Source organism: Schistocerca serialis, chromosome 5, assembly GCF_023864345.2.
Source record: "Schistocerca serialis cubense isolate TAMUIC-IGC-003099 chromosome 5, iqSchSeri2.2, whole genome shotgun sequence".
Lineage (NCBI taxonomy): Eukaryota > Metazoa > Arthropoda > Insecta > Orthoptera > Acrididae > Schistocerca > Schistocerca serialis.
Genome location: NC_064642.1, coordinates 538,432,040 through 538,450,872, shown reverse-complemented (window position 1 = coordinate 538,450,872; position 18,833 = coordinate 538,432,040). Strand labels below are relative to the sequence as shown.

Here is an 18,833-nt window from a genome sequence, read left to right as displayed (position 1 = left end):
TTTCCAACAAAATCCGTACCGCTTCTGGTTCTGACACACCTCGCATCCCTGACTCTGCCATTGTGTTGCTTTCGTTCCCAGTTACTCCCATTTTGACCTATAAAATCCCAAAGAAACAAAACATTTAACAACAAGAATAAACCGACTTCCCACAGCTCAGGATCTCATCTTACGTTTTACGCAACGGTTTAATAGGGGAGATAAATAAAACATCATACTCATCCCAATACAAAAGTAACATAAAAAAGGCACTTTTTGTATAATACTGTATTTAACACTTCAATAATCACTCTTTACACATATTTCCATATATACAAATATTACACTGTATCACACAGTATTAATTCACTAGTTCAGTTAATAAATAAAATGAGACATAAATAAAGTAATTATTAATCACCAATGAGTATTTTTGTTATGGTATTTGATTTTCATTGGTTTCAATTTTACAGCAACAGTCACTCAGCTTGACATAGTAAGCTGCAATTCTGACCACTGTCTGAACTACGACTGCTGACATACATTTTTTATAAAGACAAAATTAGGTAAAGCAAAGATAATACAAGTGTAAATAAAATAATGCTGCGGTACAGATCACAAACAAATGTCCATTATAACAGTACAAAATCAGTAAATAAATCACACTGCATAAGTTAATTGTTTTTCTTTTTATAATAGGCATTTTCACAGTCATGTATCAGTCTTATACCTCTTCTTGAAAGAGAAGAGAAAAAGTCATTAAGAAACAAAGAAAATAATCTTCCATTTTAGGAACTTATTCTGAAAATAAATGATGCTACAGTTAAAGACAAAAATCTTTCTAAAATTAAAAAATATTTGCCAGTTTTGCTCTATTTTAAAGTTATTAAACTGGAATGTCAGAACTACAGTTTCAATAAAAATGTGCCTGTACTCTTTCATAAAATCCTGAGATCTGGTTCCTCCACCCTGCCTTCCAAATTACTGACAAAATGTTAACACTGTGAGAAACTTGCAATGCCGAAGCAGTCAGCTGTGGATCACATAAAAGACAATCTATCAGTGAGATCTGTTATTCATGTTCAACATGACACGTATTACCAATACATGTGAATGTACAATTGGAGAATCATGAGACAAGCAAAATAATGATTTTATTTCCCAGTTCAGAGGACCTGGAAAGATAAAATTGCAAACTAGAAAATATAAATCAATTTTAAGGCACTTGAGGAAAGTACAATTGACACTATTCAGTAGTGAACAAGGCTTTTCTCATTTTCATTACAATAAGAAGCATTATGCACGTCATTAAGAACACTACAATCAAAACTTTCAGGGATGACAAAGATCTTCTGTTCACTTCAGGAGTGGTAACCATATCGTGAACATCATCCACCCCTTCATCAGTAAGATCCACCTCTGCTGCTTCAGGAATGCATGGCAAGTAATAAACTGGTCTTCAGACACAGTCACCACCATCTGGTGACAAGTCGTACCTGCTGCGGAGCTTCCACAAGCGAACCGAGTTATCACTGCAAACAAAACAAAAGGATAAATTTTAAAACAATTAAGAAATGTACAATTGGACAAACTTTGAGCATTTATTGATCCATCAAATATTTTATGGAATTCCTGTGGTGTAGGTGCAATTAATTATTAAGATTGTTTTACAAGTACTGTTCTAAAAGAACAGCAATATAACTGAACACAAATTGCAGTAACAATGGAATGTTCATTCTGGTGCAACTTCTTCACAGACTCCAAATTAATTGTATGTTACGTAGATTTATATTTAGTCTGTTCTGAGACATTTTGGGAATTAATAAAATTTTACCTTCAAAGTAAGTAACCATCAAAATCACATTCATTATGAGTAACAAATGCTCACACTCCTAAAGGAGTAAAACATAGCTGTAAGTTCTCACACGACAGGTTCAGAAGGCTTTATGCATATGTTAACGAGTTAAATAACTGCTCTGAAGCTCAAAACAAGGAGTCAGCTTCAGTACTCTCTAAGTGCTTCTCTGACAGTCAGAGTTTTGTCTTTAAAATTATTCTGTTCTGTCCCTTAGTTATTAATTATATTTCATATCAGACTTTTCCACTGTCATAATAAAAACTATTTTTAGTATTTTCTTTAAATTTTTCATATGACATAGTATCATTTAGTTGTACTTTATATTTATCTCAGTTACATGTGACTGAGAAACGATTATTGTTATTTACAAGCACCTTTTCAGTTCTAGCTCTAGTGTCACATGGTTTTTACACAACAAACAAAGAATGAGGAGTTGAAATCTGATCAACAGAGGTTCCTGCGAGTGTACGCTAAATCTTTAACTGTGACTACATAAAAATGATCATGTTGCAGGCTAGTTAAGGGGAAAGTATGTTGTCTTAGAATGCCCATGGCATAAGCGATTTGCCTTCAGAAAATAAGAAAAATATGTACAACACGTTTTTTTTTTACTAGCTTTTCATTTTCTTGTAGAATACAATCTCATCGACTGAACAACTATTGCCTCGGACTCCACAGGTGTTGTATGGCATCTTGTCTCCCAATCACTTTGCGACTCCTCCTCCTTTTCTTTCTGCTTGGTCAAGAAATAATCATCCTTGGAGCAAGCAAAATATTTACTGCCCATATCCAAAATATGCAGCTGTTTGAAAGATGATCTGAGTTTTATCAATTATTGTCTTATCATTAGTACTGGAAATTGTATCCCATACTTCCTAAACACATCATTTTGCTGTGTAACGTTCATCTGATAGGTGTCGCTACACAGAAATGACTTCTCCACCTACAGTTACATGCATTTTTGTGTGTTGCAAGTATTGCTATTGCCAATTTTAATAACAAAAATGGGTAATCTCCACACACAAATTAACATACAAAACAATTCATGACGTTATAAATTGAAAACTTAAGAATTTATAATGCAGTATTCAAAAACCAAAACAGCAGTCTGCTAAATTATTGTGACGTATTTGTATTGCTTACTGGTGCAAGGAAGACTATTATATTTCTTCAAATCTGTTCCCTCATTTTTATCCTCTCTGTATTCAACAAGCAACTATAACTTCAAATAGAACATCAGGCCCCGAAGTTCACTTTTTGACAAAGAAAACTACAAAGGTACTAAAAGGTTGATTCCAAAATAATATTTTATGTTACGTTTTGCTTATCTGACACTATGATCTTTGCGTGATAAAACTAGTTAAAAAGCAAAATTCAAATTATCTTTCCAAACAGATTTCTTTTCATGTATATGCAACAAAGCTCTATTGTTACTGGCATCACGTTTCAGTCAAAGTTTTACAATAAATGTTAAAAGTTACATATACATTAAAAATTATTTGGTCGGAGCAACTAACCACTCCACAAGCAAAACTGACAATGAATGCAGCCATGACTGTCAATGCACAAAAAATAAACTACTACACATGGTACATGGTGTCATGCATGATGTAAGCATGAAACATAACTCTTCAAGTATCAAGTTATTTCACTTATTAAAAGGTAAACAAAAATCCAAGATGAAGCAAACACATCTAGAAAACCATAAATAATCACATTATTTTGAAAAATGAACAAAATGTCTTCAATAAAATTGTTTTAATTAATTATTTGCACTTCAATAAAACAGCCATTGCAAACATTCATGACGAAAAAGAGAAAAAACTACTGATACATCTAACCTCGTGCAAATATTACTAATACAATGTCATACCAGGTCATTCAACAGAAGAATATTGTAATAAATTCTCTAAGGTACACAAAAAAGTGCCATGTGAAACAATTAAGCTATTTACAGTATATTGGATACATTTTGCTCCAAAATAGAATGATACATACAGACAGTTTGAAGCAGAACTATATAACATTTTATTCTATTATAATTTTTACACATTTATTATCTTCTTACAAATGAAAAAAAATATGTAACACCAAACCTGACTAAAATGACAGACAGTGCAATTTATTTGTGTCATGAGTGAAATGAGGGGTTTTGCAAAACAATTATTTTGGGTCTCTTTAAACATCTATATGCCTTCTAGTGAATTACAGATATTCCTGTACAGCCTTGTCAAACACAGAAACACACAAACTTGCGAGACTAATAGCAGAGAGTGTGTGTGTGTGTGTGTGGGGGGGGGGGGGGGGGGGTATTTCTTTCTGAACCTATTCAGTCTCTTCATTTTAAAAATCTAGAGGAATTTCCAGTTTGAAACATCATCACTGACTTTAAATGGAGGTACAAAGACAAATTTGATGATACAGTGAGTTACACCAACAACTTCATAGCTGCAGAGTTTGACAATGACTACGGTACTTTACTGTTTCTACGAAGGGACTACAGTAACTTGCAACACTGATGGAGATACAATATACTGCCATGTGGTTGAAATGAAGGCAGGCTGTATATCAGTTTCTGCACTTCAATCAAATGGGATTTACATCTCACAGAAGCTGTCCTTAAGACATTAAACAGTAACTTCTACCCTGAAGAGCCAATACACTTGCCTAATGTCGTGCAGGACCATGCGAGCACGCAGAACTACCACAACATGATGTGGCATGGACTTGACTAATGTCTGAAGTAGTGCTGGAGGGAACTGACACCATGAATCCTGCAGGGCTGTCCATAAATTCATACAAGTATGAGGGGATGGAGATCTCTTCTGAACAGCACATTGCAAAGCGTCCCAGATATGCTCAATAATTTTCATGTCTGGGGAGCTTGGTGGCTGATGAAGTGTTCCTGGAACCACTCTATATTAATTCTGGACGTGTAGGGTGTTGCATTGTCCTGCTGGAATTGCCCAAGTCCATTAGAATGCACAATGGAGATGAATTGATGCAGGTATCAGACAGGATGCTTACATATGTGTCACCTGTCATGAGTCTTGTCTAGATGCATCAAGGGTCCCATATCACTCCAACTGCACATGCCCCATACCATTACAGAGCTTCCACCAGCTTGAACAGTCCCCTGCTGTTATGCAGGGTCCATTGATTCATGAGCTTGTCTCCACACCTTTATACATCCATCTGCTCGATACAATTTATCAATGATGTTTCCTTGATTGGTTCAATTGCTGACACTTGTTGATGGTCCATCACTGAAATCTGCAGCAATTTGCAGAAAGGTTGCACTTCTGTCACACTGAATGATTCTTTTCACTCGGCGTCGGTCCTGTTCTTACATGATCTTTTTCCAGCTGCAGCAAATTCGGAGGTTTGATGTTTTACCACATTCCTGATATTCAGTGTACGCTCACGGAATGCTTGTATGGGAAAATTCTCACTTCGTTGTTACCTAGGAGAAGTGCTCATGCGCTGACTATAACACCACGTTCAAACTCACTTAAATCTTGATAACCTGCCATTGTAGCAGCAGTAGCCGACCTGACAACTGCACCAAACACCTGTTGTCTTATATAGGCACTGCCGACCGCAGCAAAGTATTCTGCCTTTTTACATATCTCTTGTATTTGATTACACATGCCTATACCAGTTTCTTTGGCATTTCAGTGTACTATACTTAACCTTACCACAGACTGGATGTCGAAAGAGGACAACAGTTGTTCTTTACAACTTTTATATTGAGGAAGTTTTCATTTATATCCTGAAAGCTGTGAATTTTAAAACCTTCTTTGTTATATAGTTTCAAGAATACCAAACAAAATGATGTAGTACATAATTTACACTCAGAACAAAAAAAAATAAATTAAAGGATGACATTTACATTAACTCACTAGTTCTATGCAGTATTGAAGATACTGGACTAAGGTCAATGCATTTCTACTAATACTGACATAACTGTATGACCATGGTATCCATCTTTGTAAGCACTACATAGTCAATCAGAGTACCTAATTTTTGATGTAATATAAGATGACTCCTGAGAAATAAAACTTGTAAGATTTGTGCCTGTTACAATTAGTGAAATAAATAGGGATTAAAAATTTTTTTTTTAAATGGGGTAATGTAAAAATTTTAAGTCCTGTTAATAATTAAATAATTAAGCTGAAGCACAGGCTTGGATTGTGCAAGCATATGGAATGAAATCAGCTGTACCCTTTCCAAAGGAACTGTCTCACAATTTCCACGCTGCACTTTAGGGAAAACACAGAAAATCTAAATCAGGACGGCCAAATTGGGATTTGAATCCTGCTCCTCCTGAAAGTGAGTGCTATGTCTTTACCACTGTGCCACCATATCACATGAAAATAATGTACAAGGTTATTCAAGTTTATCAGTCCTACAAGTAATTTACAGTAAACACTGTCATTAAAACTTTCAGTGCAGTATGCACTGTATCAAGGGATGAACTGTTATACTGCATAGGCAATCCAGTACAATCTATACATGGAGTTTATGACACACCAGAAAAAAAGAATGATAAAGTAACTACAAGCAGTTCTGCACACAAAAAATAGTTGAACTATTGTAGCAGATGTATTTGAGTGGAAACTGGCGACATCAAGATGCTGTCTGTCATTAAATGAACAGTTATACAAAAAATATTATCTGGCCCTCTTTGGAGAAATTATATATGGCATTGTAATTTGGCACTTTGAAAATCACAAAAATACAGTATTAAAGAGAAAATACATTATTTTAAACTTGATGTTACTTTAAAGAAATCAGATAATTTGGATAGTCTCACTGTTCAAGCATTAAGTGTATACACCTCATTTAAAACTTTTTAATGAATTCTGAGCTTTTTCATGACTTTTCACACTGATATAATGCCTGCACACATTGATTGCACATTAAAGTTTTACTTAGTTTAGGTGTTTCAAGATTCAAGTCATGATCACAATCTCCACAGCCATCATGGTCCACCTTTTTGATCATCACTGTGTTGTTGGCATACATCAGCAACAATCTCCTCATTCTGTAGTTCTGAAAATATGGTGAGATTATCATCTAAATGCATAAAACTGCCGAAATCTGCACCCTCCAGTAGAGCTAGCTCATTACCGGACGTGACTTCATCATCATCATCATCATCACCATCACCATCACCAATAGCAGTCTCTTCCAGAAAGGCACCAGCTTTACAGAAACAGTTGTTGATTGTGGACAATGACACCAGCTCCCAGGCATTCAAAATAAATTCCTTGGCTTGTAGTGAGTTAATGAAGAGATTTTCATTTCCTGCACCAATCAGCGTTATCAATTGTTGAACCAGCTTTTTTGTCAATAATGCACTTTGAAATTTGCAATAATAGCCAAATCAAGCAGCTATGGAACACTGGTAAAGTTTGGAGTTAAAAATTCCACTCAAACATTTTCCAAAATTAATTTAGGGTAGATATCTGCACCCTGATCCATAAGACCAGGACACTTTTTTTTTTTTCCCCCTCTCATGTCCATTTTTAATCACTGTTCCATTAAAATTACAGTCATCCAAGAATTTTTATTGGCTTCATATTCTGTAGGTTTCTTCTTTAGACCTTTGAAACAACCCAGAGGCTTAGATTTTCTTATCACAAGTGGGGGAAGTTTGTCAGATCCATCTACATTAATGGTGAGAAGAACTGTAATATGAGTTTTACTATTCTTCCCTCCATGGCGTGAATCACCATTTTCTGCTAATGTTTTACTAGGAAGCAGACAGTAGACTAGGCCAATCTGATCACAGCTGTAGATGTTTTGAGGTTGATAACCCCTTAAGATACCCGGCAGAACCTCATCAATTCAGCACTGCACAGTGATGTCATCCACAGCTTTCGATCTGTCAGAAATTGTTCTCCCTATGATTCCATGGCAATCTTTAAATCCTGTAAATGACTGTACTTACTGTAGTATAGGCAATTCATACGTTTGAAGCAATTCCAGATTTTCCTTTTGCTGTTCTCCATGGATGATCGAAAGCAACTGATCGATATAAACACTGTCCAACAATAAATGTTGGCTGGCAACTTTTAAGTTCTTGACTGTTACCACAAAAGGAATTCTCGGATTGCAGACAACAATGCCAGGAGTGTCTTTGTTTCCATGCCACCAACTCTTGTCAACTCACCCACCCTCATCGACTGTGTCTTTGTCCCTTGTCACTGCAGTGCTGCCCACTTGCTGTACTTGCATATGTCAACAAAAGAAAGGAAAATATCACATTGTTTCTTTTCAAACAATGCTCATTACAATTATTCAAAACTCATTTTACTTCATTAGAATTTGTTATGTATAAGAGCGAATTACATAAAAATGCATTACGTGTATATAAAGTTTACTTAACACATTTTTAAATTATATTTTACTGGGAATGACAAAACTTAATGTATGAATAAGTATTATGTACAATGGAGTTACTTATAAAACATGTTCAACTGTAATACCGTAAGCAGTGAATACAGTGAAGCAGTCAACAGCGAAACAAAGAGTAATGATTACTATTTTCTCCAAATTCAATACTTCACATTTTCTTTTATCTCAAGGCCTCAGATATTACCTTTGTAAACTTTCCATCCATCTTTTTATTTTTCATAAAGACAGTCATTAACAAACCACAGTTCTTAAATAAATGTCAGTATTCGATGTCGTACTGTACAAACTACTAAGCTGCAATCAAATTTTCCCTTTAAAATGCATTTGTAGCGTTTTGTTCTGTGAAGGGTTATATAAAGTACTGGTAGAGCTTGTGGCACAAGGTTGTGCCCAACCTATTGGCCTCACTGCAGGCAGAGTGTTGACTTTGTTTGCTACGGTTCTAGGAGGGGGAAGATGGCTGACCCATCACCTTTGCCACCATTTACCGAAGGAAAGATCCCTGGTACTAATTTTATTGTAGTTTGCGGGTACTTGGGTCCATCCTGGAAGGGTCAGAACAATGAGAAATCCCTTCCTCTATCCAGGATAGAATCCAGGACCCCTGCCTGATGCCGCAGTTTAGCGCTTTACCCACTAGATCACCATGGCCATATGAAAGATTATACACACATCAAAAGAAGTTTTGCATCACCTCAGTTGCGAGAATTCTGGAACCTGCATAGAAAATTGGAAGAGAGATAAACATCACTTCCGCCCTTTTTATTGCTCATTAAAACGACACATTGCATGCTGTATCACCATACTGTGAGACCTTCAGAGGTGGTGGACCAGATTGCTGTAAACGCCGGTACCTCTCATACCCAGTATAACATGTCCTCTTGCATTGATGCACGCCTGTATTCGTCATGGCATACTATCCAAACGTTCATCAAGGTACTGTTGGTCCAGATTGTCCCACTCCTCAACGGCGATTTGGCATAGATCCCTCAGAATGGTTTGTGGGTCATGTCGTCCATAAACAGCCCTTTTCAATCTATCCCAGGCATGTTCAATAGGGTTCATGTCTGGAGAACATGCTGGCCACTCTAGTCAAGCGATGTTGTTATCCTGAAGGAAGTCATTCACAGGATGTGCATGATGGGGGGTGTGAATTGTCGCCCATGAAGATGAATACACTTCCCCCATGAACCATAGACCTTGCCGTTGGTGGGGAGGCTTGCGTGCCTCAGCGATATAGATAGCCATACCATAGGTGCAACCACATCGGAGGAGTATCTGTTGAGAGGCCAGACAAATGAATGGTTCCTGAAGAGGGGCAAGCACCTTATCAGTAGCTGCAGGGGCAACAGTCTGGATGATTGACTGATCTGGCCTTGTAACACTAACCAAAATGGCCTTGCTGTGCTGGTACTGCGAACGGCTGAAAGCAAGGGGAAACTATGGCCGTAATTTTTCCCTAGGGCATGCAGCTTTACTGTATGGATAAATGATGATGGCGTCCTCTTGGGAAAAATATTCCGGAGGTAAAATAGTCCCCCATTCGGATCTCCGGGCGGGGATTACTCAAGAGGACGTCGTTATCAGGAGAAAGAAAACTGGTGTTCTATGGATCGGAGCATGGAATGTCAGATCCCTTAATCGGGCAGGTAGAGTAGAAAACTTAAAAAGGGAAATTGATAGGTTAACGTTAGGTGCAGTGGGAATTAGTGAAGTTTGGTGGTCAGGTGAATACAGGGGTATAAATACAAAATCAAATAGGGGTAATGCAGGAGTAGGTTTAATAATGAATAAAAAAATAGGAGTTCGGGTAAGCTATTACAAACAACATAGTGAATGCATTATTGTGGCCAAGATAGACATGAAGCCCACACCTACGACAGTAGTACAAGTCTATAAGCCATCTAGCTCTGTAGATGACGAAGAAATTGATGAAATGTATGATGAGATAAAAGAAATTATTCAGATAGTGAAGGGAGACGAAAATTTAATAGTCATGGGTGACTGGAATTCGGTAGTAGGAAAAGGGATAGAAGGAAACGTAGTAGGTGAATATGGATTGGGGCTAAGAAATGAAAGAGGAAGCCGCCTGGTAGAATTTTGCACAGAGCACAACTTAATAATAGCTAACACTTGGTTCAAGAATCATAAAAGAAGGTTGTATACATGGAAGAAGCCTGGAGATACTGACAGATTTCAGATTGATTATATAATGGTAAGACAGATATTTATGAACCAGGTTTTAAATTGTAAGACATTTCCAGGGGCAGATGTGGACTCTGACCACAATCTATTGGTTATGAACTGCAGATTAAAACTGAAGAAACTGCAAAAAGGTGGGAATTTAAGGAGTTGGGACCTGGATAAACTGAAAGAACCAGAGGTTGTACAGAGTTTCAGGGAGAGCGTAAGGGAACAAATGGCAGGAATGGGGGAAAGAAATACAGTAGAAGAAGAATGGGTAGCTTTGAGGGATGAAATAGTGAAGGCAGCAGAGCAGAGGATCAAGTAAGTAAAAAGATGAGGGCTAGTAGAAATCCTTGGGTAACAGAAGATATATATTGAATTGAATTGATGAAAGGAGAAAATATAAAAATGCAGTAAATGAAGCAGGCAAAAAGGAATACAAACGTCTCAAAAATGAGATCGACAGGAAGTGCAAAACGGCTGAGCAGGGATGGCTAGAGGAGAAATATAAGGTTGTAGAGGCATATCTCACTAGGGGTAAAATAGATACTGCCTACAGAAAAATTAAAGAGACCATTGGAGAAGAGAGAATCACTTGCATGAATAGCAAAAGAGTTCAGATGGAAACCCAGTTCTAAGCAAAGAAGGGAAAGCAGAAAGGCGGAAGGAGTATGTAGAGGGTCTATACAAGGGTGATGTACTTGAGGACAATATTATGGAAATGGAAGAGAATGTAGATGAAGATGAAATAGGAGATATGATACTGCATGAAGACAGAGCACTGAAAGACCTAAGTCGAAACAAGGCCCTGGGAGTTGACAACATTCCATTTGAACTACTGACAGCGTTGGTAGAGCCAGGCCTAACAAAACTCTACCATCTACTGAGCAAGTTGTATGAGACAGGTGAAATACCTTCAGACTTCAAGAAGAATATAATAATTCCAATCCCAAAGAAAGCAGGTGTTTACAGATGTGACAATTACTGAACTATCAGTTTAATAAGTAATGGCTACAAAATACTAACGTGAATTCTTTACAGAACGGATAAACTGGTATAAGCTGACCTCAGTTTGGATTCCATAGAAATATGGGAACACGTGAGGCAATACTGACCCTACGACTTATCTTAGAAGCTAGATTAAGAAAAAGTGAAATTATGTTTCTAACATTAGTAGACTTGGAGAAAGCTTTTGACAATGTTGACTGGAATACTCTCTTTCAAATTCTGAAGGTGGCAGGGGTAAAATACAGAGAGCGAAAGGTTATTTACAATTTGTACAGAAACCAGATGGCAGTTATAAGAGTTGAGGGGCATGAAAGGGAAGCAGCGGTTGGGAAGGGAGTGAGACAGGGTTGTAGCCTCTCCCCGATGTTATTCAACCTGTATATTGAGAAAGCAGTAAAGGAAACAAAAGAAAGATTTGGAGTAGGAATTGAAATCCATGGAGAAGAAGAAAAAACTTTGACGTTCGCCGATGACATTGTAATAATGTCAGAGACAGCAAAGGACCTGGAAACACAGTTGAACAAAATGGACGGTGTCTTGAAAGGAGGATATAAGATGAACGTCAACAAAAGCAAAACAAGGATAATGGAATGTAGTCGAATTAAGTTAGGTGATGCTGAAGGAATTAGATTAGGAAATGAGGCACTTAAAGTAGTAAAGGAGTTTTGCTATTTGGGGAGCAAAATAACTGATGATGGTTGAAGTAGAGAGGACATAAAATGTAGACTGGCAATGGCAAGGAAAGCGTTTCTGAAGAAGAGAAATTTGTTAACATCAAGTATAGATTTAAGTGTCAGGAAGTCATTTCTGAAAGTATTTGTATGGAGTGTAACCATGTATGGAAGTGAAACATGGACGATAAATTGTTTGGACAAGAAGAGAATGAAGCTTTCGAAATGTGGTGCTACAGAAGAATGCTGAAGATTAGATGGGTGGATCATAACTAATGAGGTGGTACTGAATAGGATTGGGGAGAAGAGAAGTTTGTGGCACAACTTGACTAGAAGAAGGGATCGGTTGGTAGGACATGTTCCAAGGCATCAAGTGATCACCAATTTAGTATTGGAGGGCAGCGTGGAGGGTAAAAATCATAGAGGGAGACCAAGAGGTGAATACACTAAGCAGATTCAGAAGGATGTAGGCTGCAGTACGTACTGGGAGATTAAGAAGCTTGCACAGGATACAGTAGCATGGAGAGCTGCATCAAACCAGTCGCAGGAGTGAAGACAACAACAACAACAACAACAAGATGAATACCTCGCCAATATGCTGCCAATATGGTTGCACTATCGCTCAGAGGACGGCATTCACGTATCGTACAGCTGTTACGGTGCCTTCCATGACCACCAGCGGCACATGTCGGCCTCACATAATGCCACCCCAAAACATTAGGGAACCTCCACCTTGCTGCACTCACTGGACAGTGTGTCTAAGGTGTTCAGCCAGACCAGGTTACCTCTAAACACATCTCTGACGATTGTCTGGTTGAAGGCATATGTGACACTCATCGGTGAAGAGAACGTGATACCGATCCTGAGTGGTCCATTCGGCATGTTGTTGGGTCCATCTGTACCACACTGCATGGTGTCATGGTTCAAAGATGGACCTCGCCATGGACGTTGGGAGTGAAGTTGCACATCATGCAGCCTGCTGCACACAGTTTGAGTTGTAACATGAAATCCTGTGGCTGCACGAAGAGCATTATTCAACATGGTGGCATTGCTGTCAGGGTCCCTCCGAGCCATAATCTGTAGGGATTGACTGTCTAGGCATGGTTAAACTACAGACAACACGAGCCGTGTACCTCCTTCCTAGTGGAATGACTGGAACTGATCGGCTGTCGGACCCCCTCCATCTAATAGGCACTGCTCATGCAAGGTTGTTTACACCTTTGGTTGTGTTTAGTGACATCTCTGAACAGTCAAAGGGACTGTGTCTGTGGTACAATATCCACAGTCAACGTCTATGTTCAGGGGTTCTGGGAACCGGGGTGATGCAGAACTTTTTTTGATGTGTGTATATGGCACAAAACCTGCTTTGTACCCACACTTGCTAACATGCACTTGGATGATGGTACTTCATGCCAAGATAAAAGGTTCAAATCCTGAAGGAAGTAAAATTCCCATCATGAGTTTTTGGCTGGCTATGAGACAAGAGATGCTTTTGTTAAGTGCATATCACCAAACACTTCGCCAGTGTCCTAAATTAAATTAAAACATCTGTGCAGTGTCTTCTTCTTCTTCTCCTTCTCCTTCTCCTTCTCCTCCAAACAGCCGCCATAATGCAGAATTTAATAGTAGGTGTCATAAGAGGTATATCCACTAGTATAAATGGAGTTGTAGGATTTGTCCTGTCAGTAGAGAAGCAGTAACAGCGGAATGGGTCAGCTAGGAGAGCTCAATGATTTCAAACATGGACTAGTCACAGAATATCACCTGAGTAACAAATCTGTCAGGGACATTTCAACCTTTCTAATGCTGCCCAAGGTGACTTTTGGTGATGTGACTGTAGTGGAAATGTGGAGGAACAACCACGGCTAAACTGAGATTAGGCAGAACTCTTGTACTGATGGGCAGAGAGTGTGAAACACTGGGGAAGGTGGTTGTAAAAAATTGCATGAAATTGGTAAAATGAATCATTCTTAAGGGTTACAGTTCTATCAGCAGTCCAGCTGGCACTATGAGTGTGCATGGGGAGTTAAAAAGAATAGGTTACTATGGCTGAGCAGCTACTTGTGAGGCACACAATTCTACAGCCTATACTAAGAGATGCTTCAAGCGGTGAAAGAGTGACATCACTGGATAATGGATGACTGGAAATGAGAGATGAATCACATTACACCCTGAGGTTGTCTGATAGAAGGGTTTAATTTTGGCGGGTACCTGAAGAATGTTACCTGCTGCCATGTCATGCCAACAGTGAAGTACAAAGGGGGTAGCATTGTGATGTGGAGATGTTTTCCATGGTCAGAGTGTGGTCCCCTTATTGTGCTTAAGAGAGTGCTAAATGTGGAAGAATATGGGCACATTTTACAGCATTGTGTACTGCGTACAGTAGAGGAACAGTTCTGAGACAATGACTGATTTCACCCTGTTATAAAGCAGCAACCGTGAGACAACAATGTGCTGACAATAACATTTCTGAAATGGGGTGACTGTCCAGAGTCCTGACCTGAACCCAATGCAATACCTTTGGGACGAGTTAGAACTTTGACTTCATCCAAGACCCCCCAGAGTCCAAGAGACCCTCCTCTGGTTTCGGGTCTTGAGGAGGGAATGGGCTGCCACTTCTTTATTCAGAAACCTCATTGAAAGTGTGTCCAGCACAGTTCAAGCTAACAAGGGCAAAGGACAGGCACTACCATATACTAATATGGTGTCCGGATACTTTTGAAAAACTAGTGTACACATTTAAGAGGGAATATCAACTTCATAAAAAAAGTGCCATTTCATGTGAAGGAAGGAAATCTTCCCAGTAAGAGGGTTTAAACTACCTCTCACAGCCTCTTAACTAACAATGCCACAAAGTTGCACGTATTAAAATTATTTACCCATATGTCATTCTCATTACTTAAAATGAAAAATGCTGTGTATAGTGCTGTTAATTAATGGAATTACTACTTAATACATTCTTGAAACTCACAATTTAGCTTAATAAAACTATGTGTGTGTAAGCAAATAATTACTTCACACGAAATAATAGTCATTGCTGAGACCATAAAATCATAGAAACAGCAATAGTAAAATAGCATTAACAAGCTAACACAGTAATAAAGCATCCAAGTAGCACATGAATGCCCTAATCTGCAAAGCAAAACATTCTCCCTATGTCTGTCATAAACATTATGTACCTCAAATAAATATAAAAATAAAATAAACCATAGAATTTATTGCTAAACAGCATTCTCGGTTACACTCATAATTACATATACTTGTCAGCCATACATATTCACACAACGATTAGTGTTTTACAACAATTAAATTTCATTGTAAATGCACTCATGGTTAATAAAATGATGTCATGCTCAGAAATGTGTTATTACAACTTATGATTGCAAAACACTTTATCTAAGCAATGTTGCAATGGATGCTTCATGAAGTGAAATAACTGACTTTGCAAGACATAAAAAAGGCATACATGCAAGGAAATCAATGGTTTAAATGATTGTAATTAATAGTCTGACATCTGCAAACAACTATTATTCGATGCAGTTCAAGACATACTGCCACTCATACTTCAGTGAAACAACCATGAATATTTAGCAATGCATAACGTGCAAGAATGCACACAAGAATCACCTGCTATGCAATAAAACAAATTACATCTTAAAGCTTAGAGTAATTACTTAGGCATGGTGTAAAATGCAGGTCAGTAAAATTTACAAAAATATGTATACAAGAATTGCTATTACAGGAAAGAGAAACGCAGAGCAAAAGCACTGATTGAGGTTTTAACCACTAATAAACATGCAGTTCCACTGAGGAGAGAAAGTAGAATCACTTGCCATTAGTCTTCAGCTTTTGTTGATTGTGCTGTATTTTCATGCGAATCAGACATTTCACCTCACATACTTAATAAGTCATGTATGATGTTTATATGATTGAAGAGATGGGCGTTTTCACATTTATTCATAATGTAACAAAAATTTAAATAATAAAAAGGAAAACGGCTCTGTATACTAATAAAGAAAAAACTGTACTACAGCACTATAATAATGCTAATTACAACTTTAACAGCAGTATTGTGGATTTTCCAACAAATGGTGCTGTTGAAAACCAACTGCGTTACTGAACATTAAGCATTATGAACAAAATAAGCCAAAACAAAATAAAATATAGTTGTGAACAAACAACTTTCACATACAAACTAGTCTTTTTCGCAGGGCATAAGATAAAATTGCCAACATTCACCCCACTGTTAAACTCTTCAGCACTTAACTTTTTATGATTGTTATACATCTCATAATTCACATGCCATTCCATAATGTTCATTATACTTTCTGATGAACACTAGCTCCATATGTTCATATTTTTACATGAGCATCAGTAAATATTAAACAGACAGACAAAGGAGATGATCATGATGAAGTCAACAGCAACAATAAAACACTACCTCAACCTCCGAAGAGGCATTTTGTTGTGTGTGTGTGTGTGTGTGTGTGTGTGTGTGTGTGTTAGGCATCCACCCCTCTCCCTCCCTGCAGACATGCACATTCATAACGTCTTACATTTCATTTCATACAACAGTTTATATCAAAGCTGCAGCTCTGTTTCACTCCACAGTTTCCACTTTCTTTTTTTAATTTCCAAATGCTTATAATTACAATATTTATTTAATGTTTCTGTTGGACACACAATGATCATTTCCTTTGTTGGAAACTTCTTTTTTTCTGCCCTCTCTTATGTGTAACACTATCACTTTCACATTTCTCTTGCAGTTATAATTAACTGATGACAGCTGTAAAAGGCATGGACTGTTTTAAAAGTTAATTTCAAAAATAAACACACAAAGTTAACAGTACAGAAAACACAAAACTTATCTTCAAACACATTCATTATTAGCAAATTCTGATTATTGATATGCAAGTTCAACAAAGTTCGATCATTGAATGATATGACTATAAATTTAATATCTAGAAAATCATCATTTTGTTTACATTTCATAAACTAGTAATTTTGCTTATTTTATTTAACACACATTTACAAGCTATAAATGAAATATTTTATTTCATCTTTCACATAGGAAAAAGTATCCTTGAACTACCAGATGTATGTTAGTCTACATAACAAAAAATTTCCGTGGTCCCGTTAATTCCCATGACCAGTGATTTGGGTTATGTAGTGGGGTAACAGCGAGTTGTGAAAAGAATAGGTCTTAGCAAATAGAAATGGAAGTGGAAGAATAATTAATAAAAAGATGGCACAAGAACAGGAATGGAGATAATTAGGACTACTATAAGGGAGTATGGCACTTTAGTTGCAGGATGAATGTGTGACAGAATTGGTGTGTGCTGGAATGGCAACTCATGACTATCATGGTACAAAAAAAGCTTATATTTCATAATGAATCATTAATGTGAGACTCTTGTATTTTTCATATTACTGAAAACCTGCAAATGAGGAGCCACCAACAACTTCACAATAATAGTTTTACTGTACTGAATGCACCTGTTCAATACAGACTGAAGCAAGTCCTCCTCCCACTCCTAACCTTCTGCCAACCCTCCAAATCCTGCTCGCATCACATGGACATCCACACTTCTAACTTACATAAGCCACCAATCAATTAGATCTTATGTTTTCCAATAACTGTTGAGTGTGATCAGTAATAGCTTATTTGTCACATTAAGCAGTTTTGATAAGTAGTACATTTCCTAGTAAAAACAACATTCATTTTGAATATTAATTTTTAAAAAATAAAAGAGTGCAGGGAAGCCTTTAGAATATTCTTCAAAGAATTCCAAGAACATCTTGTTTTCATCAATATTAGATATACTAATTTTATTTTTCAATCACTTATGCCTGAATTCTCGAAGACGACTTAACCTGAATGCCAATATAAAACTATAAAACAGACTTTCAACTCTGTGGTGTAACTGACAGAGATTTTACTTTCACCTCTTCCTTCTTAAATGCTGTACTGTATGCTAGTCTTTGGCTCACCATTTCTATCTCCCTTCTTTTTTGCATTTCCACGTTTCCCTTCCTCAACAGTGTTTGTAAGCTTCATGACTCTCAATGACGCAAAAATTTGTTACCCCTAATGATATTTTAACAATCTAAAAAAAAAGCCATAATTTACACATTAATTCAAAATGTATCCCAATTTATTGCAACCATGCTGCTAGTTCAAGCACATTCAGTTATGGATTTGTGGTAGCTCTTCTGTCTCCAATACAGGAGCTAGGACCAAGTACTTTTTACATTATACACACTATGAATGAGAACAGACAAAGTCTTTAAGAACTACGTAAAAAACATAACTTATGAACTACAACTCATTCAGTTTTAAGTTTTGTAACACTGCATAAATGGTATTCTATTTATTATTGTCAAGATTACAAAAAATGAAGCCATCTTTTGCCAAAGACTGAAGCAGAAAGCAAGACAAAGCTTGTAAAATAACAGTGGAGGAGCTTAGTCTACAAGCCAATGAAGAAGGAATAGCCTTCTGCATGGACAGACAGTAGAAAGAAAACAAAAAAACACCCCCTTTGCATTAAATAATGTTACATGCAGAATGGACAGCACAATCGTCTTCCATTCCTTCTTTCTTTTCCTGTAACATTATCCATCCCTCATATAACGCATCATCTGAGTATTATGATATCATTTCCTCATTACCAGAATGTGTGTTTTATCATCCATAACAATAAAGT

At 37.3% G+C, this 18,833-nt stretch overlaps 1 protein-coding gene across 4 annotated transcripts in view; it reads right to left on the bottom strand.

Annotated features, from left to right (window-relative positions):
• Positions 1 to 263: 263 nt before the first annotated feature.
• The window catches only part of LOC126481571 (kinesin-like protein KIF21A), a 500,490-nt gene continuing 481,920 nt past the window's right edge, over positions 264 to 18,833 (bottom strand). For all 4 annotated transcript variants that reach the window (XM_050105427.1, XM_050105430.1, XM_050105428.1 and 1 more), the window contains one exon: positions 264 to 1,511. In XM_050105427.1, the coding sequence (XP_049961384.1) occupies positions 1,439 to 1,511 (73 nt within the window). In that variant the 3' untranslated portion in view covers positions 264 to 1,438. The remainder of the gene's footprint in view (positions 1,512 to 18,833) is intronic.